We start from the raw sequence: 22,585 nt of genomic DNA, 5'->3' as shown, positions 1-22,585 counted from the left end.
CCTTCCCTCCCTGGGCTCGGGAAGGGCTTGGCTGGGCCCTGTCCTGTTATCCCTTGCTCGTCTTGAAGGGTGACGTTCCTGGCAAAGGACTGGCTTTGCTAAACCAGCTGAGCACGAAGGCTGCAAGACCCAACTGCTGCCAAATCAAAGCTCTGCTAGGAAAGGAAAGTGTGTAGTAGGTGTCAATGCCCCACAGGGCACAGCAGAAAAGCCAGGCTCTGTCTGGGTGTGAGTGTTGGACAGTGCGAGGCTTTGGAGCAGAGACCAGACCCCCAAAACAAACTCCTGCTGGAGCTCATCTCAGGTGAGAGCACAGGTGAGTGCTCAGGGCTGTTAGGGAGAACTGGACCTTATAGCAAACACCTGCCTTTGGCCAGGGCAGGAATGCAGCCCTGGATCTTGCTGCACACCCAGCTAATCCCTGATGCCCTGGCACAGATATTTCTTGGGGTGTGTGATTGCTCCCTGAGTCTGCATGCAGCTGGGTAGTGTCCCATGCAGTCAGTAGAGTTAATGCCTCCTCTTCCAGGAATTCTCTGCATCACCCCTCTCTGCTCACATACTCCAGAGGTAGGGCTGGATCCTCCAGGACAGCCTCTTCCCTTGTGGAAGCTTGCAAGGCTGCAGCAGGGTGTTTCTGACCAGGGTGCTGTGCCCCAGCCCAGGGCTGTCTGCAGAGCCCCCTCACTTGCTGCAGAGTGAGAAACTTTGGCTGAGGGCAAACAAGCCCTGTCCCCAGCAGAGCTGCCTGGCAGAGCACAGGCACCTGTCCCAGCAGAGGAGCCACAGGCCCTATGTATGGTGGCAGGCTCAGGGAACTGGGAATTAAATGGATTGAAAGGTTTGGGGTTTTTGGCTGGTATGTTTTTTTCCCTAAGCAAAGTTTCTAAAAACTGGTGGAAGGCAGGGGTTGGAGCAGGACTGTTCATTGTCCTGACCTCCCTGTGCTTTACCTCAGCTCCAAGCACTGAGCAGTCCCAGGGTCCAGCACCTGCTGCTGACAGAGGGACAGGGGTGTGGCAGGTCCTGGCAGAGGGACACGGGGGCTGCAGGAGCGAGGCAGGGTCAGGTGTGTGGTGGGAGCAGCACGGGAGCTTGAGAGGAAGCAAAGGGCATTCCCACCCCTCTCAGCAGATCCCATTATCACTCTCCACCACTTCCCAAGGGCAGGCTGCAGCCACGTGGGGGTTGGTCTCTGCTCCCAGGTAACAAGTGAGAGGACAAGAGGAAATGGCCTCAAGTTCCACCAGGAAAGGTTTACATTGGACATTAGGGAGAAAAATTTTTCATGGAAAGGGTTGTCAAGCCCTGGAGCAGTCTGCCCAGGGAAGTGGTGAAGTCACCCACTGTCCCTAGAGATACTTAAAAGATGTGGCACTTGGGGACATGTTTAGTGGTGGATTGGCAGTGCTGGGTCAGTGGTTGGACTTGGTGACTTTAGAGATCCTCTATATCCTAAATAATTCTATGATTGTTTCCTCTGGCATAACAGCAGCTGTGCCCTCCTTCTCCCTTCTGCAGCTCATTCCTGTGACCAAATCCTTTGCCAAGCCAGAGTGCTCAGGAGGAAGATGGTGCTTACTGGAAAAACCCAGGTGGTTTGAGAGTGTTTTTACTCAAGGAGATCATTGATGTTGTTTGGAATGCTACCATAAGTTAGCAGTCTTGGGAAAAGGGACCGCCCAGCTGGGGACTCTTTGGACCATCTCAGTTACACCTCCTTTAAGATTTTAGTTTCACAGCATCAGGCCTAGGAAGAGGTTGGTCAATGAAAGCTGTTTCTGCTGGAGACAACACACTTGGGGCCCACACAGCAATGAAAAAATGGTTTGCATTTGGCTGGAGGTGTAAGAATTATGTTGGCAGGCAGAGAGAGGCTTCAATTCAACAGGTAAGGAAACAGCAGGGTGATTGCAAGCGGCTGTCACTGGCTCAGTAACAAACAAAAGGGAGATTCTTAGGATCAATCCTGAGCAGCAACCCATGGAGAGAGCAGCAAATGCAGCTTTCAAGTCTCTGCCCCCTTTATCTCACTGCAGTTGGCACCACAGACACTCCCCGAGGACAAGGATCAACATCCCCAGCCCTGACTGAGGAGCTCCAGCGTGGCCAGCAGTGCAGGCTGCCATGCCAGCTCCCCACTGGGAGCACTAGATGGGATAAATCTCATCTGGCCAGGCTCTGCAGTGGGTCCAAACTGTTCTAGAGCAGTTGGCAGCTGCAACAATGGGTGCTGGCAGGAGCAGCCACAGCTCTCTGGTCCATTGGGGATGGTGTGCTGAGTGCATGTGGATACAGGTAAGCAGCCCTGCAGGAAGGGCAATAGGACATCACTTCCAAGTGCTATGTGAAGGATTGGGATGAGGCACATGAGAGGAGGCCAAGAGAAGTGGCCTTGACTCCAGCCAGAAGTGGAGTGAAAGGTGTGTGGGGCTCTGCAGCGTGTGGGAGAAAAGGAGGAATGAGAGGAATGAATGATAGGATCAGAGCAGAGATGGAGCTGCCCTGCTCCATGGGTTTCAGCGCACACCCTTGCCCTTGGCCTGCTGCTGTTTTCTGTCTCGTGCAAACAGTGGCTGCTGAGGTGCTTTCCTTGCCAGTTCTGCTCCAGGCAGTGCCTGGGAGGAGAGGTGGGAGCCTTGGTCCAGGGTGGTCCCGGGAAAATTGAATTTACTAATCCAGGTGTACACATTCTGTCTCGGGGAATTGGCAGTTCTGGCAGGTGTTCAAACCAATTCCCGCTCTCTGGTGGGCTGGGAGGCAGGCACAGGAAACAACAGATCCCCATCCAAGCCCAGGCCCGATTCTGGAGGGCACTGTGTGAGCAGGCTGGATGCCAGCACAGTACTGAATCGCCAATCATTGAAACACAGGAAAAGCTGCATGGACAGGACTTTGGTGAAAGCAGGGAAACAGGACATGGAGGAGATCGTCAGCAATAATGCAATTAGGCCTTGTTAAAGCATTGAACATGTGAGGACCACACTTGTAGGGTTAATCCCACTCTCCTAAAAAAAAAAAATGCTGTGAGGGCTGAATTGAGCTCAATGAAGTATCAGGCAAATCCCGCACACTTGCAGGAGCAGAGGGAACAGCTGTGCTCAGAAAGTGGCAGGAACTCTTTTAACAGCACCACACCCACGTCTGTGGCTGCAGCTTTTGTGATGGTCATGTTGCTTTTAAGGGAGGCAGGAGAGAAGGGTGAGTGTGGGTTTGGTGTGGTTTTCTGTTGACAGAAATGCAGACACTGTACATTTCCAGAAAAGAAAGACCCCAAGTCCTTTTTGCTGAACTGGATTTTCTCCTTCCACACCCCCAGAGCCGTATCGGCAGGGAAGCCCTGGGACAATTTGCATTCATTCATTTACTGCAGAGACCAATTTTTCACCATTCTCAGGGCACAGTGACCCCAGAGGCCCGTCTGGCTCAGCCTTGTCTCCGCCACCTGCCAGGAGACAGGAGCCAGCAGAGCAGCACAGCCAGGCTCCCTCCCTGTGGGCAGCTGCTGAAAGAAAAGGGACAAGCTGAATTTTCCCCGTGTTTGCACTGTATTGGTGCAGCCCTGGAGGCATCTGCTGTGTTTGTTTCAGGTACGGGCTCCTCCCCAGGGCTGTTCTGTCTCCTGCTAGGAGAGGGAATGGTGCATTCTTATGCTGTTGATTTATGATCCCAATTCCCTCTCACTGTGCTCATTTTCTTTCTCAAAGCACATTCTGCAAAGCTTGAGAAAAAAACCCCACATGACAATTGAAAGCAGTTTCTACAGAAGAGTTTCCTGCAGGAATCCTGCCGTGGCCTTCAGTTTGCCTGCTAGGCAATGTCATGTGGAAAAGATGGCTTTACCCTGATGGTGTCCCTTAGATCATGATAGAAGCTGAGACATTTATAGCTCAGCCTGTGCACAGCATCTGGAGTCCCCTGCCCCCTCGTTGTCACGCAGAGCTGTGTCCCTACAGAAGACCAAAGTGCTGCAACCTCTGTCCATTCCCACACCTGTTGGAATACTTATCTTTCTAAAACCCCACCAAACTGTACAATGAGCCACATGCAGAACATTTATTTTGACAGACTATCCTCAGAAATACAGCAAATGCCTCAATGGATGGGTCTTCCTGTTCCACTGTTCTGCTGCATCAAGTTTTCCATGTCTCTCCTATTACACTGGATCCTGTGATTCATGTTATCCCCCCTCCTTTTACCCAGGCTAAATTTGTCCAAGGTGGCCTGAGGCTACAGAGGCGATGCCTGCACAGCTTCTCCTCCCACACTGTGGAGAGTGTTTTGTTCTGTATTTTTGTATTTCCTACCTTCCCTTTCACTGACTAGCTATGAATGCCATGAGAATTGCTCCAAATCCCCAGTCCCTCATGGGATCATCCTCACAGAGTCCTAACCAGAACTGGTCACCCTTCTCTGACTCCTACCAGATTTACAGAGGCTGCCTGACCCCAGCATTCCCCTGGTGCCCCTGGTTCAGCGACCTGGAGACCAGCAGTGGTTTGGTGCAGCTCTTTTTCCTCTCTCCAGCTGTTATTCACTCCCCAGTGGAATACAGGGGTATCCAGATTCCTTTCTCCTCCCTCTTCCCTTCCTGTAAATTCCTTTTCCTTTACCCTGCCCCAGCCTAACCCACAAAACCAAAAGACCCAATGCAGAATTTTACAGGAATGCATTAATGAGCACCATTTCTGACCAGCTGCTGGTTTGTGTTATGTAGGAGAGGCACCGTGGCTGGGATGAGCCGAAGCACACCTGAGCTTTACAGACCCGGCACAAGGAAAAGATGATCCACAAGATGATGGCATCAGCCACTGTAGCACTGAGGGCCAGTTCTGCTGCTGGCTGTGGAAGCTGCAGCTATCAATGAATGAGCATTGTGGGTGTGGCGGTGAGGCTGTGCCCGCCCCTCCAAACTGCGGTGCCTGCTGTAAATGTCCCTTGATGCGCTAAGGCCGCAGCCCTCGGGAATTCTGACACGTGAGTGCTGGGGAGCTGAGCAAGCCTTGAGCTCTGTGACAGAGGCACTGCGCCTGTCCGAGCCCGCGCTGCCTCCCGACATTGGAGCCGGAGCAACCCCGTGCCTGCAAACGCGGCAGAGCCAGCACACGGCAGAGCCAGCATCCCTTCCGTGCAGCCCTCGGAGCTGGAGAGCCACAGGGACTCACACTGTTCCAAGCAAAATCAGATTCTTTCCAGAAGTGCTCTTTGCAGTGATAAAAGCAAGAAGCAGTCAGCCCAAAGAGGAACACTTCTGGAAAATGCATCAGCCCCGCCATGCCTGTGTCATCCTGCTATCACCTAGGTTTGTGCCAGACACTGCCTGCTTGTCAGAAACCACCCTGATGAGGTCAGGGGCACCTTTTGTTTCTTCAAGGACTAATGATGTGAAAAGATGATACAAAATCTGACTGGTTTTGTTCAGCTCCTGTGCTTTATTAATAGCAGTGCTAATGCAGGAAGCCCCTGGGCCTTAAACCACTAAGGAAATCAGTGGGACACGCTTGTCTGTGGATGGTCGCAACTCAAAATTTCCCACTTATGGACTATTTTTTCATTTAATGTTATTGAAGCAAGGAAATACCACCAAAAGCCCAAGTGCAGATCTTTATTGGTCTGTGCCAGGAAAACAAACAAGGAATGCTAACACTGCTTTCTCACTCAAGCTTCTCTAAATAATCAGAACAGAAAAATTACCTAATGAAGTCCAAAGCAAGTTGGGGAGGGACAACTGGAGGGAGCTGGCACACCAAAATGCATACAGAATGATTCCAGGACAACACTGCTGCAGGAGGGACAGCCCAAGGGAGAGAGACAGTTTTCCATTCAGGGTGCCCTGAAAAAGCAAATATAATGTGCTTCCCTTTCCCTCACCATGCTCCAAACTCAAATCACAGAGGGGAAGGGAAACCCACCTCACTCATCTTCTCTTCTATGAGGCTGTGGGATCCTTGTGGAAGTCGTGTCCAAGTTCACGTGCAACTGTGGCAGGGTGAGTGCTGTCAGCTGCACTTGGTCCAGCAGCTGTCCCAGCAGGAGAATCCTCCTCTCTCTCGGTGGCAGATGTCTCCTGATGCAGTGCCAGATGAGCCAGAGCCCTCTCTGTGCCCCTGTGGATGATCTGATGAGCAGCATAGATGTGTTTTCTTTGGGACTGCCTCACTGCATAAAAAGAGGTAAGGCTTTTACTTGGAAATGTACAGCAAAGTGTTCTCTGTAGGGGAGAAGGGAGGAGTAGCTTTTAGCAATCCTGCAGCTGTGGAAAAGTCTGTCTCAGGCCCTTCTAACTTTGGCTGAAAGCGTTCTACTGCCACCTAATAGCAGCAACCAACTTTGCATTTCATTTTGAAGACTGGCCCCCACAGTGGGAAGCACAGCCAAAGTGTTCTGCTTTCTAGCTTTGGGAACAACTGGCCAGGATAAATTACCAGGCTTTAAAAAAACTTCTCCTTTACTGTCTGTTAATTGCAGCAAGCCTCTGGAAGAACCCAGCTGAAATCTGCCATCTCCTGTGCCAGGATTTGACCTGCACTGGGAAACCCTTACTGAGTTCAAAGTAAGACTCAGAGCCACAACTGACACGTGAAGTCACCTGCCTACCTTATCACCTCCCCTCAGCTACTGCAGGATTGCTTCCTTTCATCCAAAGTCATTTGTATGTATTCCCAACCCACCTCCTGGGAAATAATTAGCCAAGCCTAAGTGTTCACCCTACAGCTCTCCTTATTGCTCTTCACTGTTCTTTGTTCACTCTTTCCCTCTCTATTTCAGTCACAGGACTGAGGTACCGTGTGCCTTACAGAGGGCGTGAGGAATGATGCAGAACAAGAGGTGGCTCTCATCCTGTCACTTCCCTACAGAAGTCCAAGGCTTACTTTGGCCTGTTCCAAGGCTGAGCTGCACTGAGACTGTGAATCTGGAGCACTGGTGTCCTGCATGCTGGCACACAGTCCTGCTGTCCCTGTCTCAGTCACTGAGCGTTACCAACCCACCCTGTTTATGTTTATCCATCTCCCAGGCCCACTTTGTCGACAATGGATGCAACTGGATCTCACTTGCACTTGAAAAGCTGAGCTTCACCAGCCCTCATTCCCAGGAGAGGTTTCTCTACCCAAGGCATTTTGGCGTCAATCATGTTTGCATCAACTGCATCAGATATACTGGGAATACTCCCCTGGAATTGCTGCAGTCCCTTTCTCCATCCACAGTGAATTCCATCTAAAGGACAGTGTGCTGAAATTGGTGAGTGACTGTCCCTTTCCAAGTGAGGTTTTTCATATCAGCACAGTGACTTCTACTTCCACTGAGGAGGCAGGGCTCAGAATTGAGGTGCAGAGGTTTTTCAGGGTGAGCCAGCATTGGATGGATAATGCCTGCTTTTATGCATCAAAATGCAACAAAATGAGGAGGGAAAAAAATCCCAAACTAGGTAATGGCAAAACAGGTGTTTAAGGGGAAGCTAAAGTGTAGGCAAAGACTGAACCTGCAGCCCTCAAATCTTTGTTCTACAAATGGATTTGCTCCTTTGACAGGCCAGATAACTGCTCTTAGATAATTTCCTGATAGTTTCAAGGAAGGTGAATGCTCAAGCATGGGTTAGGTTGCTAAAACACAGTTTCATAATGAAAAATTTGGCTCACTGTAGGGAAGGCTTTAAAAGCCACCACGGAAATGCAATACACTAATGTGTTTATGAGATCTAATGCCATTCTTTGATACTATTTCCTTTGGATTTCCATGGAATAGTTAATGATTCTGCTTCCCTGAAAGTATCACTCTGCAGCAGGTTTACAGCAGGGTGTGCTCCTCAGAGTTTACATAATGTAGAATTCAACTGTCTTAAGTGAATGGAGCCCCCTCCACCCCATGCAGCAATAGCAGAAGAGAGTATGAGCCAGGTCCCTTCCTGACATTCGATTTCTGCTGTCACAAGAATATTGTGACAAATTTCTCCTGATCACATTAGAAGGAGCTATCTTAATTGCCTGCTGCTCTATTCCACCAGCATCCACTTTAATTTTTAATTGGGTCTAGCTCTGCTTTCCAGGCAAACTCACTGTAGCTATCACAGATTCTGAAGATTTTTTTCTTCTGTTGCTTGAGAGTGCATCTGAGCTGCTTTGTTCATTAGCTGCTGCTGCATTTAAGCCCAGTATGTATTTTGAGCCTTGATGTATGTCCTCAGTATGTCCAGAATCCTAAGCCATCTCCAGGTCTTCCTTCTGCTCTCCTTCCTGACAGGCTAACCTGTGTGTGTCAGTGCCTGAGCTGCAGGCTTCACTGACTGCCATTACATCACCTGCTCTGGAAGGCTGGCAGAAGCAGTGCAGGAGTGAAGGGAGCTGATTTAAGCTTGTGCAGAAATGCCAGCTGCAGAACAGGTCCTGTTCTTGTGGCAATACACAAGCCAGGAAGAAGAAAGTTTGCACAATTCAGAGACCACAAAATGCATACTCAGGACTTGTGTTCTCATCCACAAAGCAATAAAAGAGGCAATGAACTAAGTGCCTTTGTTCTCAAGGCAGAGAAGTGCACTGCAGCAAGGACCCCTTCAAGCTCTATTGTGATGCACTTGCTTTGCTTAGGTCATATTCACCACCTGTGCTGGTCAGTGGAAACATCCCAGTTAGGAACAGCCACTTACTCATGACATTACTTATTGTAATACACATTATTCTCTTCTGTATTTTGACAGATGCCATTCCATTTTTGTTAAACAGAAACATCCTTTACAACTGCAAGGTTATCTCCTTACAACATGATGCCACTACAGCAACCTTAGAACTTTACCTCTTGCTCTCAGCCCACTGGGGAGGAAAGGGAAGCATAGGAAAGTGCATAACCTTCCTCCCAAATATGACATATATTTAAGTAATTTGCTTGTTAAAGTCTTTTGCAGTTTTATAAATTGCCATATAATAACACAATTCACAGCTGTGCTGCTTAAGGATTTTTACCAGTTTGTTTCTGAATGTGCAATGGGCTGCTTCTTTTCAGGTAGTTTTATTGTTGCAGATACACCAAATTTATCATAGCAAGCTAGGTTGGAAGGTACCTCAAGGATTATTTGATCCAAACTTTCAAAAGCACAGCCCAGATCTTACAGCAGGTCTGAATTTCAGCTACCATTTAAAAAGACTAAAGCTCATAAGATAAAAGGGTGAAAGCTCAGGGAGAAAAAAGGGTGAAAGAGCTTAACTTTCTACCTGCAGAGTGCCAAACAGGAATCTCAGGGGACTGAGACAACTCTTGGCTGCATCATTTTTTTCAGGGAGCTAGAAAAAGGAGAGTGAACCAGTTCACAAAGAAAATAAAGTTACTGGACTCCTTACCTCTTTCTCTCATAAAGTTTTTCTCAGCTTCTGGGATCAGGAAATTATAAACCAGCTCTGCTACAATCTCTTCTGACTGTAGGCGAGTTCGACTACAGGACAGATGCACAGTGGTATTAGTATTTTAATTTTCTCTCCAGACCACCTCTGCAAAAACAGGTCTCCCTTGTAAATACTCTTTCCAAGGGTAGCAGTTGTCAGTCGGGTCTCTCTTTATCCTACAAACAGGTGACAGTGTGACTGTTCCCCTTTGCACTGCCAGTGTGTTCACAGTGCACTGGAAAGCAGGAGCACCTTACATTCCTTATCCTCAAAGATACTGAGAAGCTCAGTTTCCTCTGATGACAAACTGAATTAGGCACACAGAAATCGCTGAGGCTTCGTGTCTTTGTCCATTTAATCTTTGGTCCATTGCTGAGTTTGCTAAATTCTTCCCTTTTGTGACTCTGCACTTGGCTGGCCCCGTGCTCTGTTCCATGCCAGTGTTTGGTGGGTTCCCAGCTGGCTCAGGGGCTGCATGCATTATCCACGCTTCATTCCCCCAAGGATTCCAGCATTCTGCTTGTATTCATCTAGATACAAAATACACAGCTGCTCTGCCATAGGAGAGTCACTGTGTCATTGAGATTTTTATGGCTCAATACCAAAAACAGAGCATAGAAACTGACTGGGGGTTTGGCAGGTCCTAAGAAGTATTCACTGCTGATGCCCCAGCCAAACACAGACTGGGGTGTTCTCAACAACTTACTTTACTCAAAGTGCCTTGTCAGGCAGCCAGCAATATGAGTGACCTCCATGGAAATTGGCAGTTCCTTAAAGAACAGCCACCCCAGAATGAAAAGCTGTGTATAGCTGTATCTTTTAGGATCTCTTTCAAATGGATTTTCTGTAGTAGTGTAAATAAATGAAAAGATCGGTATGAATGGGTATTGCTTTAGGCAGTTCCCAGATTCACTTAAAGCTCAGTCACAGCCTCATACTGGTGTGGAGAAATCTAAAAAAGGTGATTCACAGATCACACAAGTGATTTGCAAAGGGAACCTGGCACACACTGTATGGAAATAAGGCTCTGATGGATTTATATGTGTGTAGCAGGTAGGAGCAGCGTGGTTCCCATACAGCAGCCACACAAATGAAGTGACCACGAGCAGCACTGCTCTGCCCTGCCCATAGCTTGGGTGATGCACACAGACACATGCACATGGTCAGGCAGGTTCTAAGCTGCTGTGAACAGCCCCTCATGTGCTGTTTAATCACCTACCGACTCTCCATTTCGTAAGCAATGTCATTGATTTCTACAGCCCTTTTCTGAACCTCTTCCCTGGCTTGCTCTTCAGCTGTCCTCTCCATGCTACTCAGGATAACATCTTCCAAGTAGGTGTCAATAGTTCTGTCCTGAACATCCACCACCTAGAACAAAACACCAAGATATTGTTCCTCTGCCTATTGCTGTGCCAGGAACAAAGTGGAAGATTTCCAGAGCAGCGTGAACAACAGATTTTCACAAGACTCTTTGTTTTGGGCAGGCCAACCTGAGATTTGTTTTCAGAGATGCTTTCTGTAAAAATTTATTCTCTAGTAATTCTTTCTGAAAACTGATTGAACGAGTTCAGGTGAAAGAAAACCAATTCACAGATCCAATTCTGGTGCAGCAGGTTAGTCCTGTGAATGCAATGGCAGTTGCTCCCTCAGTTCTCACGGTCCCCTGAGCAAAAATTGCCAAGTAATAATCATGGATATCGACTTCAGTAAATAAATCATCTTTCATTCAAGCAAACCCTGAAGGAGAAAATTCCATCAAGCCAGTCAAAAACCAAGATAAAATTATTGGTTTCTTTATAATGGTTGTAGAGCTGAGATTCTAGAAATGTGTGTTTTCCATCTGCTAATCTGCAGGGCATAAGCTTATGGCACCTTGGCCTTACCTGCTTACCACTCAGAAATACTTAAAAGATGAGAAGCTAAAATTTTAAAAAAATAAACATGGTGCCAGACCCTTTTGGTATTAACCACCTCCCACAAGGTTTGAAAATTATTGGTTTAGTCAATTAGACTCCCACTCACGTCTTTCAACGGGGAGAAATATGCTTCGTGCAGTCAAAAGCTAGGAAAAGGAACAAGACTATAGAATAGTTACGGAATATGGTAAACCAGTATTTTTTTCTTGATTTCAAGGTTACTTTATCTATTATTGTTACTTCAAAATAAGTGTTGTACCTCTTGTTATTTGCAGTCCACTTTGGCCGAGGCAGGGAGGACCAAAATCTTTCCAAACCCTTGCTTAAAGGCATCCTTCCTGGCAAAGCACATACCAGTTCTGATGGGCAAAACAAGTGCTGAGAAAACTCCCTAGAGATGTTATCCCTAGAGATGATCTAGGTACATCTGTTCTCCATTGGTGTTTACTGGAGAAATTCAGAAACCTACACCCATTCATGACAGGCCTAACAGGACTGTCTGTAGGGGTATTCAGATCATCCTCAGTTTAATGGGCAGGACTCTCTCAGGAAAGGTTCACCCTCTCTTCACTAAGTTTCCCCCTCAATTTTAGAACTAGCCACCACCAAAGTCAGCCCTGAAGCAGCTCCCATCCATCTGGGCCTTCCCACAAGGAGGCAGCTCCTACAAACTGCCTCCAGTCCCAGCAGTGTCCCTCTCTTGCCTGTCTGAAAAGCTCATCTTCCTCGTGCCGTCGGCTCTCCTCCAGCTGCCGCCGGCCGCTCTCCTCGGCTTCCCGCATCCTCCTCTGCCTCTCAGCCAGCATGAGCAGAGCATGGATCTTCTGCTCCTCTTGCAGCCTCACCAGCTCTTTGGCCAGAAAATCAAGCATGTTCGCCAGTGCCCTTCCTTCTACTGTGGCCAAGTCTCTTTCCAGTGCTGACAGCTTTCAAAAGAAAAATGCAAAGAATTGTGTTACAAACCCCAGGAATGTTGTACAAAGTCCCAGGACTACCACAGGCATGTGAGGCAGCTCTGCAGCATCCACGCAGACCAGCCACGGGACAGTCCCAGGAGTTTGGCACTCTTCATGTGCTACATGCCCTGACTGGTTTCTGCACAGTGCAACCATGAGTACCTGCAGCTTCAGGCATTGAACCTAAAACTGTACAAGTTACTAACTGCTGACAAATTCAAATTGACAGTAATTATATGAAGTTTGCAGAAGTGCAAATGAGACCTCAAAATTCCGGGTAATGGAAAATCAGAAAGTCTGTGACAGAGTTGAGACAAGATTCCAGGTGTTCAGCATTACTGTGCCATTCACTCCTTGCTCCAGGCACATCCTGTTCTATGGGCTGGGTATGTGTGATTGCACTACAGAAAGAGACAAGATCTATGGGGAGTTCATTATCTCCAGAATGGACTCTGAAGCCACAGGCCTTGGCAGGAGGAAATGTCTGGAACTGGCTGGGATGTTGTGTTCTCTTGAAATAAATAGGCAATTACAGAATAGACCTAAACACAAAAGTTGAAGTGGAGCTGAAATATCCCAGACAAGTAATAATAAATCAGCTTTGCTATACAGCTGATTTATTTGGTGCCGTTTGCCCAGGCAGTGTTTCAAAGGAAGTGGAATTGTCAATGTTGCACAGATCTAGAAGTGACAGCACTTAGCCCACAGGTGTTTCAGATGGAAGATGGTGATGCAGTAACTGCACCACCCCACAGGGAGGGATAACATGGAACTAAAGTGCTCCCTCCTCTTCACTGCTCCAGGTGCTGTATATAAAACAGGTGTAAAATGGAGGAAAACAACTCAGGAACACTCTTGTGTTAGATTTTTGTTGTATATGAGTCCAAAATTTTCAGCTCCTCATCTTTGACTGTTTTATGTGGTGTTTCCATCCTCTTAAGGCAGGAAGCATTTATTTTACACTAAAATGGTCAAAAATGTGAAAAAACCTGTGACCACCAAACCATATAGAACTGAGAGTCATCAGTGACTTTCTGAAATAGCCACACACATAGAAAACTTCTGCACATGCATTCCAGAGAGTTTTGAAGTTCACAATGTTTGAAAACCTGAGCCCTGGACTGTGAACCTACAGAGATAGTTAAAAAAAAAAAGTGAGAAGAGGCCAATACCAGCAGAGGGGGATAGTGGCACTCCAAAAGGGAAATTCTGAGATCAGAGGTCAGTATCTTACCATTTGCTCGCTCTCCTTCTCTAAGAATGTCATTATGATGTTTGAACTGCTTTCTCCTTCACTCTCACCTGGGCTTCCAGAAGAAATGGAGCACTGCAAATTTCTAATACCCAAGGCTTTTATTTTTCTCTTAATTCCTTAGCAGAAATATTCTGTATTCCTGCATTCCACACCTGGACTTGCTGTGCATGAGGGAGTATCTAGAAATGTTACATGATAAATGATAAAACACAAGCCCTGTTCAATTTTTACTGGGATCTAAGGGGAAATTTTGTTGCTGCCCAACCAGCAGGAAACAGTGGTCTGGCTTCATCTCCACCAGGTCAACTTGCCAGTGCATGCTGTTATTGTAAAATGGAAGCTGCCAAATTACCTCACAGCTGGTCATTAAAAATCAGCAGAGTAGTAAAAATTACAAGAAAGCTTGCAGGAATGTGATAGATACTGCATTCTCTGAATTGTAGTGAATTCTGGCAAAATTTCTTTATGATCTACTCCTGACCAGCATCTGCCATTTCATTCACTTTCCTCTGGAAGGTTGTGACACTGTAAGGAAACAGGATGGAAATTTGCATCCCTGGATCTCACCAGATCCTTGGCAGAGAATGGAGCCCAAAATTTCTTTGCTCTGCATATAGTGGTATGTACCTCAATGGTGACCTTAGTCACCATTGCTAAGGTTCTAGAAGTCTTGAGCCCAACAGGATTTACAAAATAAGTTGGCTTTGGCTGCCTTTGTGAGGTTTTATGTGTGAGGAGAAGCCTGAGAGGGTGCCAAGCCAGAAAAGGGACAGGAAAATGACAGAGCAGTAACAAACACTCAGGAAAACATCCAACAGATGTGAGTGACAAGCATGTATTGTGATACCAGGTCATAGTACCCGTCAAATGGATTGAAATGTGGGAAAACTGAGGGTCATCTGACACTGCCGTTTGTTCAAAGCCCTGTAAATATAAATAAGTGCTCTGTCTGCAAACAAAGCAAACACTGGCTGCATAGCAGCTGTGGTCAGGGTGCCTCAGTCTGTTTCTGAGATTCCCCAGAACCTCCAGAGCAGTAAGAGAGCAATTTTAGCCCCTCAGGCATTCAGTGCTTGGCCTGTGCTAGGAGAGCTTTATTGCTATTGGGATGCCTTCTCTGCTGTGGATAATAGAAAACATAAAAAATTAAATGTGAGAGTGTTGTGGTGCTGCAAGCACAGAGTGTCTGGTCAGGACAGAGCTGTGAATCAACCTTCCCATCTATGCAAGCAAACCTGCTTCATTTGTGAGTCATGCTGTCGCTGTAAGGACAGTGTCATTTGCTTCTGTGCCTTCACGAGCAGCTGTCCATCCTCCTGGAGCGCGTGAGTGGTGCGCAGCTCTTGGATCAGATCCAGGTTCCTCTCCTTCCCTTCAAATATCTTTAAAATAAAGGTGAACAACTGAGCATATCAAAAGGAGAATAAAGAGCAACATGTTTTTGCCAGTAACACGCACCCTTTTTCTCCAAGTTGCAAGGCCAGCTGTTACCAAGACCTCTCTATAACAAATTTGTGGTTGCATTTAGGCAAACCCTACAGCTGTCAGGTAAAGCTGCTACTTTTTTTTTTTTTTTAATTTTAATTTTTTTTATTTTTAATTTTTATTATTATTATTCTGTTTGGTTTTACCCAAACTCAAACCACTGGAATGTGCAACAACACTACCTATGTCAAAAGGGTAATAGTCTTCTGCACAACCTGCTATATCAGCCTCAATGTCAAAGCTTCACAGTGTTTCAACACCTCATGTCCTCTGACCTTCATTTTGAGGGAGCCCAAAGCCATAAACTGGTGGGGAGTTTGCTGAAACTGCTGCCATCCCTGTTATGGGGTTATGTGGCCCAGCCCTCCCTGACACTGTGTTACTCTCAATCCCACTCTCCTCCAACAGGACTTCCAAGAGCAACAAAAGATCACTCAAGCCTGCTTGGTCATTCTCCAACTCAGTAATGTACTTCTGATCCAGCAGTAGCTGGAAGAAGATTCCTTAAATGGTGGGACATTTCATGGTCTGAAAGTCAACGATCCTTCAGTGGCCTCAACCATCCTTCTCACAGATCATCAAACAACTGGAGAACACTTGGGAACTCTATATTCCACCTCAAGCCACTTCCACAATACTGTATTGTTTGCTAAAGCTCAGGGTCCTGCATGAGAACACTAAAAACCATTAAATAGTTACTTTAGGAGAGAGCATCAACTCTACTTTTTGGGGACACAAAAATGACCCTTCAGGACTGGTCTGATCACAAGTGACAGACTTGCTTATTAGAAAGCCCACAAGGCATGGCTACTGAATTAATTTTTAGTTCGATCCCTTTCTGCTCCCCTGAAAGCAGAATGATGGGTCCTGCACATCACGGTGGTAGGCTTCAGTTGCTCCTCATCTGGGGCCAAGCTCACCACCAGTGGAAACCAGAAAGATGGTATGAAATACAAGTGCCTCGCTGGGATATGGGAGGTTTCTTGTGCCTAGAACCTTGGCATAATCATGGCAGAATGTACTCATGGTCCAGATCCAGTCTAGAATTTGCCATTTGAGTAACTCTGCTGTGAAGAGCCTCACTACCCCTGCTTAGTGCTGTGGAAGAAAGATTGCAAACACCCTTTGCAATCAGTCATTCCCACCATCATTCTGAAGACTGACATAAACAAAGAGACACAATACCATGTTCTGAAGAGCCCTGCCTCGGAGCAACTTCTGCAGACAGATCACTGCCAGGTCTATTTCCTCTTCCTCCTGCCAAAACATGACAAATATCCACACAATAATCAGCTATTTCTTTGGAGACTGGGATTTCTGTAGATTATCTGTTTAACTGTTAAACAGTCTAACTCATATCCTGTCTTTCCTTGCTTGTTTCTGAACACCATTCTTTTAATTTCCAGAGAAAGGAAGGTGAGTCAGAATAACATGTACTTTCATGTTTTACAAGGGATGGAGAAGAAAGATTGTATAATTAGATTCTATTTGAAATTTTAGAGGGTCTTTAGAGATGAGAACCTAATGATAAGGAGATGTTGATGGAGAAAATTACTGTATGCATTTTAAGTACTATTTGTAGCTTGACTGAATCTAAGTTTGCAAAAAAAGCATCAGCTACCTTAATTTAACAAGTCGAGACACTAAGAGGACAGAATATGTCCAAGAGAGCTGTTAACCATAAAAAAGGATTTCAAATTAAAAGGGAACATTTACAATTTTTCTTTTGATATTTATTCCAGTGGTGATATTTATCAGAGTACCTCAGTAAATTTAAGACTCAGAAAGTGATAGTTTGGAAGCAAAATTAACCACAGTCCATTGTGATTTGTCTCTTTAAGAGCTTTCCTGGCCTAGCGTTGTGTGATTGATAACAACTTGGAAGAATGATGGAGCATGGTGGAAAGGGAACATGACCCCTGAAGGTAAAAAAGGGGGCTTATTTTTAATAGAGAAAGTAGACAAAGCACAGATGGCAGCACTTTTTCTAGGTGAGGGGTTTTCTAGTGGAGTTGACAGTAGGAAAAGGAAAAAGTTCATTGGGCACCTGGGAAAAATAAAAAGAAATCTTAAAACTGGAAGCATGTTTTTTTTTTAAATAAAGAACCTATGAGGTCTGCATTGACATGTGGTATTTAAGAAGTGCTGGAAAAACAGGGAAGAGTGTGGGATGAGAGAAGTTGTGTGGGCTTGAATCTTAGTTATCTGTTTTTTCTTAGGTGTTGAAGATTAAGTTTTCCAAATGCAAAAGGAATCATTCCTGCCTTTCCACACCAGCACTCAGGAGGAGGAAAGCAGAACTAGTGAGAGGACTTGTGATTTGGTATGTTTTTCTTCTCTGGAAAGAAGGAATGAATTTCCAGTCCTAGAGAGCTAAACTCTACCACATCACCTGGCTACAGTGTGAAATCCCTTCAGGACAGTTTTGGAGATGGTGATGGCACACATACTGGTAAGCCAAACTGCTTGGTGTGATACTAACTAGGATTAGGTTTGGATTTTTATGAGGAGCATTTTTCTGTACTTCTGTTTTTGAATGCTGCAAATGATGCTTTAGCAAGTGTAATCATCAGCTTGTCCATCTGCCTGCTACAGACCAGCAGGAAAGAATGAGAGGAGATGAAAAGCTATCATGCCCTGCAGAAAAAAAGGAAAAATTAAGGATATAGAAGAATCTAGGAGATGGCTGCAAACTAGAGGAGGCTGGAAGAAAGTTTTAAAGTAACAAAGGAATTCAGAGGTGCTCTGTGAGCTTGTTGTGGCTATTAAGTCCATTAGAAATGACCAGGGGAGAGAAGCCTCCATTCTCTCCACTTCATCCTGGCACAGTTTCTTTCCAAGATCCTCAGTTCCAGTGGGAAGCACTTAGCAGTTGGTACTTGTATGGGTGTGTGGCAGGAAGAGAAGCATTAACAACACAGAAGAGCCTTGTTTGTAGTGCTCCTCACAGCCACCTGGTAGGAGAAACCTTACTTAGATTTGGCAATGCATGAGATGTTAGTGCTGCTCTTCAGTGGCTCAAGTGGCCTGATTTTACAGAGGGAGTTTCACTGAAGAGCTCCATCTTTTATGTGTTCACACCTAAAAATTCTTGAAAATAAACCAAACGTTGACAAAATTAATGAAGATGGAATTCTATTGTATTGGAATTTAAAAAAAAAACCACCCAACTATAATCTGTGACCACACTCAAGAATGCCTACAAGTGGTAGAAAAATTTTTCTGATTTCTTTACATGTTACCTCAAAGTACTTAAAAATCTGCCAAACTGGTAAGCCTAAACAGTGTAAACCCACTACTGCAATACAGTATCTAATGCTTAGAAGTTGGTAAAGCTGTGAAAAGCTCTCCCCAAGGAGATAAAAAATTCTTGTTCCAGTCATCTTAAAATAGACTGCATAAAACATAGAATATCATACTGCACAAAGGAACACAGCAGCATGGATGATTTAATAACACTTTCTCTCTTCACTTTCATGGTTGTGTGACTCTTAAATTCACAAGTTTAAATAGTAATTCTGTCTGATTCTTAGTACATCATGAAAATGGTGTTAGTTAGAAGACAAAACAGTCCACTGGGGCAACCAGCTCTTAAGTACCTTACTTTAACAAAGGAAAGGAAGTTGCAGCTCCCCTAAAAAGTAATTTTTTCCTACAGCATATCACAGCCCCCATGACACATCATTACTGCTGTTTCAATCTCTGCAGGAGAATCATTATCTGTGAACTAGTGCATGTTCATCAAACACTGCATCCTGCATGATGACAAGAGCTCCACTCCAGAAAATTAATGAAGTGCATGCTCAGTGCTAAGCAGCCAATGTCTCTCTGACTTCAGTAAGTCTAAACTTATTTGCCTCACTGGATTGTGATAGTGTTGTCAGATCAGAAGGTTGGAAACTACTGAATAATAATGATAATAATAATGATGATGAAGATGATGATGATGATGCCTTTTTGTCCCCCAAGAACAAGAAAATAACATGTCTACTAATTTTTGTCTTTTTAAAATAAAATTTACTTCAGGATTTGGCCAACAGATACTGTAAATTGTTTTCAAATCTTTGGCTGCCAGTATCCTTATAGAATAGAGACCAGGAGAGTCTTGAGAAACAATGATGGCTATTTTTAACAGGGATGCACACAAAAAAAGATAAAACTCCTTTCTTTCATTCCCTGGGCATTCCTTTAACAACTGTGTAGGAAACAATCAGGGATCAAAAGGGAAAAAAGCGCTAAAACCAGCTCACTTACAATTGATGGTTTTTCCAGGATTAGAGTGGGTGGTTTAGGAACAGGGCTTTCTACTTTTTCACAGACAGGGGGAGGCTTCTTTGGCTCCTTGGCTTTTTTCTTCTCCAGAAGTTCCTGCAAAAGACATCCAATTTAATATGAATGTGGGTAGATAGAACAACATAACAAGGCCAGTCCTCTAGATGCTGACTACACTGACTACAGGGAGCTGAAAGCTTTTCAGGCTTGTGGCTTCTCCTTCTCAGATCAACTGAAAAACTGACCATAGTCAGTAGATGAGGTTATTGGTTGGTCAGAAGCCTTTGATGGGAATGTCAAAAATCGTATGTAAGAAGGAAGCAGGAGTTATTTTACTGTATTTACCAATAAGTCATCAGCACTTGTGAGTCACCTAAAATAATGTAAAATGGGTATGAACTTCATCTCAAATTCTCAAATAATTAATTTTCTAGGAATGCCATAACTATTTTCCTTTAATGATAGGTAATGCTTTTTACTGTGGTTTAGAAATGTTGTGCATTTGGGAGGTTTTATGAAGGGGTCACTTGAAGAGGGTATTGTCACTGTTCTGTGACAGTGAAATGTCTTTGTATGATAAGCTATTACTGCACAAGATTGAACCAAATGACCCCTTCCTAGCAAAATATGTTTTGGAACTCTGCTCTGCTCATTTACAACTGCTCAGCAGCCCCATGGCACACACAGCAACTGCACAGGTGGACTGGGGGCAAAAGAGAAACTGTCTTGTCCAAAAATTTCCTTCTACCAAGAAAATGCAAAAGCCCATTAAATGTGGGTTTATCTTGCTTGCAGCAGATGCCACACTTTGTCAGCAGACTAGACTGGAAGTGCCACCACATGCTCAGCTCTTTCAAGACCTCTTCAAACTGTTTAAAAAGCCCAAGTCCTGCCAATTTCCCACCACCAGCCCCTTAGAACTAGATATTCAGATAAGCATTTCCAACTGCATGACTGCTGCAGGACATGACACTTTGGCTTGCACAGAAAGGCAAGGGAGTATGTCCATTTAAAGTTCCTTCAAAACTATAATCCTGCTACTGTATGGTTGGATCTTTAGCCTTATTATTGAAAGTTCATATTTTGGCAAGGGAAAGTGTGCCTTTTCCTTTTTTCACTCTCTCTCTTTCAAAGGTTCAAATACAGTATTGCACCAGGGAGGGAAATCAAAAGAAAAACTTAAGAAAAAAGTTCAATGCTGAATTTAGCTCTCCAGTAACAGGAAAATGATGGCATTTGCACAGAATTTAATTGTGAAATTAATGAAGTTTTGAAACTCCAGCAGTCATTGTACAAAAAACTTCTTGCATGTAGGATCTGATCTTTCAGGTCAGGATAATGAATTGCTCCAGAAAAAAGGTTTCTAGGTGGAGGGGACAAAATACTTTACTATTGAAAGCCTCTTAAATAGTCTGTGTTAATAATGGAAGAATCAGAGCCTATAAACTGTTTTTCAGCCATGTGAAATGGTTATTGCTCAAAAATGTTGAGAGATTTTCTGAACTGTGTTTTGTATGTAGAGACCTTAGAGCTCCCTAGCATGAAGATTATAACAGAGATTTATAAGGAGATTTGCATGGCAGGGCAAGGGAAGCAGAAAGAAAAAGCTGCTGAAGTTGTGACTCTCTTGAAAACAATGGCTACTATGTTTATTAGTACAATCTTGCATTCATAAGAATTTTTCCTAATAAAACTGTGGCCTCCAAAAATGTTTCCTGCTAACCAGAATAACAAAATATAACCAGACTAACAACTTTTAAAGACAGAAAAATCTATTATTAATTTGGACAAGAGGGAATCCTTACTAATACAGACTTGAGATATACTGCAGTTCTTAGAAGTGGCTTTATGTTTTCATGTCAACAGTATCTAGTGCCTGCTTGACTATCTTTACTAAGTAAAAAAAAAAAGCTTACCATTTACTTTCTCTAATCTGATGCTCTGAATGATTTTAAGATTTAACAAAAGAAAAAGAAAATATAGGGGATTTGCCTAAACTGGTTCTGCCCAACTTAACAAGTTCTCATTTTTGGAAACAGAGACACCAGGACTCAAGAATCACTACAAAAATACTTGATTTTAAAAGCTAAAAGTGCTAAATTTCTGAGCAACATACACGAAATGTTACTGTCTACATATCATACTCCAATTTTCCTGATACAGACTACATTCCTTTATTCAGGTAGCAGCTTCAGAGTCAAGGTAGGATCTGACTGGACTGGACAGTGGAAGAACAAAAGTAATCTCTTTTCCATTCTCCTGGCAAATGCAGTGAACAGCAAATGGCACCCATGCTTTTCACCAAACACCTTGGCTTCCCAGCCAGCTCCTGAGAGAAGCAGAACTCTTCTGTTCTGAACAGGGTAACAGCTTAAGAAGCAACTCTCCATTCAAAGAAACCATTCAATCCATTCTTTAGATTCCTCCATTATCTTCTCTGTGATCCTCTCCATTCCACAAGATCCTAGGTATATTTGATTTTTGTGTACAGCACAAAGTATGGAGTCATGGTTCTCCTTCTTCCTCTTTGCTCACAAATGAAAGTTGTGGGATTACAGAATTACAGAATCAATGAGGTTGGAAAAGGTCTCTGAGATCATCGAGTTGAACCTATGACTGAACACCACCATGGCAAGCAGACCATGGCACTGAGTCTGTCTTTTTTTTCATGTCCAGTCTTTCTTTGAACACTGCCAGGGACCATGACTCCACCACCTCCCTGAGCAGCCCATTCCAATGTCTAATCTGTGAAGAAATTCCTCCTAATTCCAATCTAAACCTCCCCTGGTGCAGTTCAAGACTGTGTCTTCTTGTCCTGTCACTGGTTGCCTGGGAGAAGAGGCCAACCTCCCCCTGGCTGCAGCCTCCTTTCAGGTAGGATCCCTGAGGACAGGCTGCCAACCTGCTCAGCAATGCAGCCTGGCTGCTGCATCTTGGCTGATCAAGACTGACATAAAAGCTCTCAGAGCCTGTCTGAGCATGAGCCAACCAACCCTGTGTGGAGATCTGTTCTTGTAGAAAGAACTGCTTAAACAGCCTTTCCTATGCTTTGAAGTTGGCAGGGATTTTCTTCAGAGACATTCCTGGCCCCTCTACTTCTCTACTTCGTTCCAGCAACCGGATGGAGGAAAACAGACATGGTGAGAATTGCACTTAATGCTGAGGCGAGAAGTTTCTGGTTCTGACCTCATCTTGATACAACACTTTGGAACCACCTGATGCTTCATCTCTCTTGAGTCACCAGAGCACAGAGGGTCTGCCTGAAGTCATGTATTGTTCTGCACTGAGATGTCTTCTGCCACCTCCTCCACTCCTTGGTGTATTCACTAT

The 22,585-nt window shown here is 44.8% G+C and overlaps 1 protein-coding gene across 1 annotated transcript in view; it reads right to left on the bottom strand.

The window, feature by feature from the left end:
* Positions 1–5,788: 5,788 nt before the first annotated feature.
* Positions 5,789–22,585, bottom strand: part of CFAP91 (cilia and flagella associated protein 91) — a 30,005-nt gene continuing 13,208 nt past the window's right edge. Inside the window, exons 11-18 of the mRNA XM_058800195.1 lie at positions 19,238–19,351; positions 16,169–16,240; positions 14,734–14,880; positions 11,992–12,213; positions 10,591–10,739; positions 9,330–9,421; positions 5,913–6,159; positions 5,789–5,833 (exon numbers count right to left, since the gene is read on the bottom strand). Of these exons, the coding sequence (XP_058656178.1) occupies positions 5,930–6,159; positions 9,330–9,421; positions 10,591–10,739; positions 11,992–12,213; positions 14,734–14,880; positions 16,169–16,240; positions 19,238–19,351 (1,026 nt within the window). The 3' untranslated portion in view covers positions 5,789–5,833; positions 5,913–5,929. The remainder of the gene's footprint in view (positions 5,834–5,912; positions 6,160–9,329; positions 9,422–10,590; positions 10,740–11,991; positions 12,214–14,733; positions 14,881–16,168; positions 16,241–19,237; positions 19,352–22,585) is intronic.

The sequence above is a fragment of the Ammospiza caudacuta genome, chromosome 2 (genome assembly GCF_027887145.1).
Source record: "Ammospiza caudacuta isolate bAmmCau1 chromosome 2, bAmmCau1.pri, whole genome shotgun sequence".
NCBI lineage: Eukaryota > Metazoa > Chordata > Aves > Passeriformes > Passerellidae > Ammospiza > Ammospiza caudacuta.
This window is presented reverse-complemented; position numbering and strand designations above follow the sequence as displayed.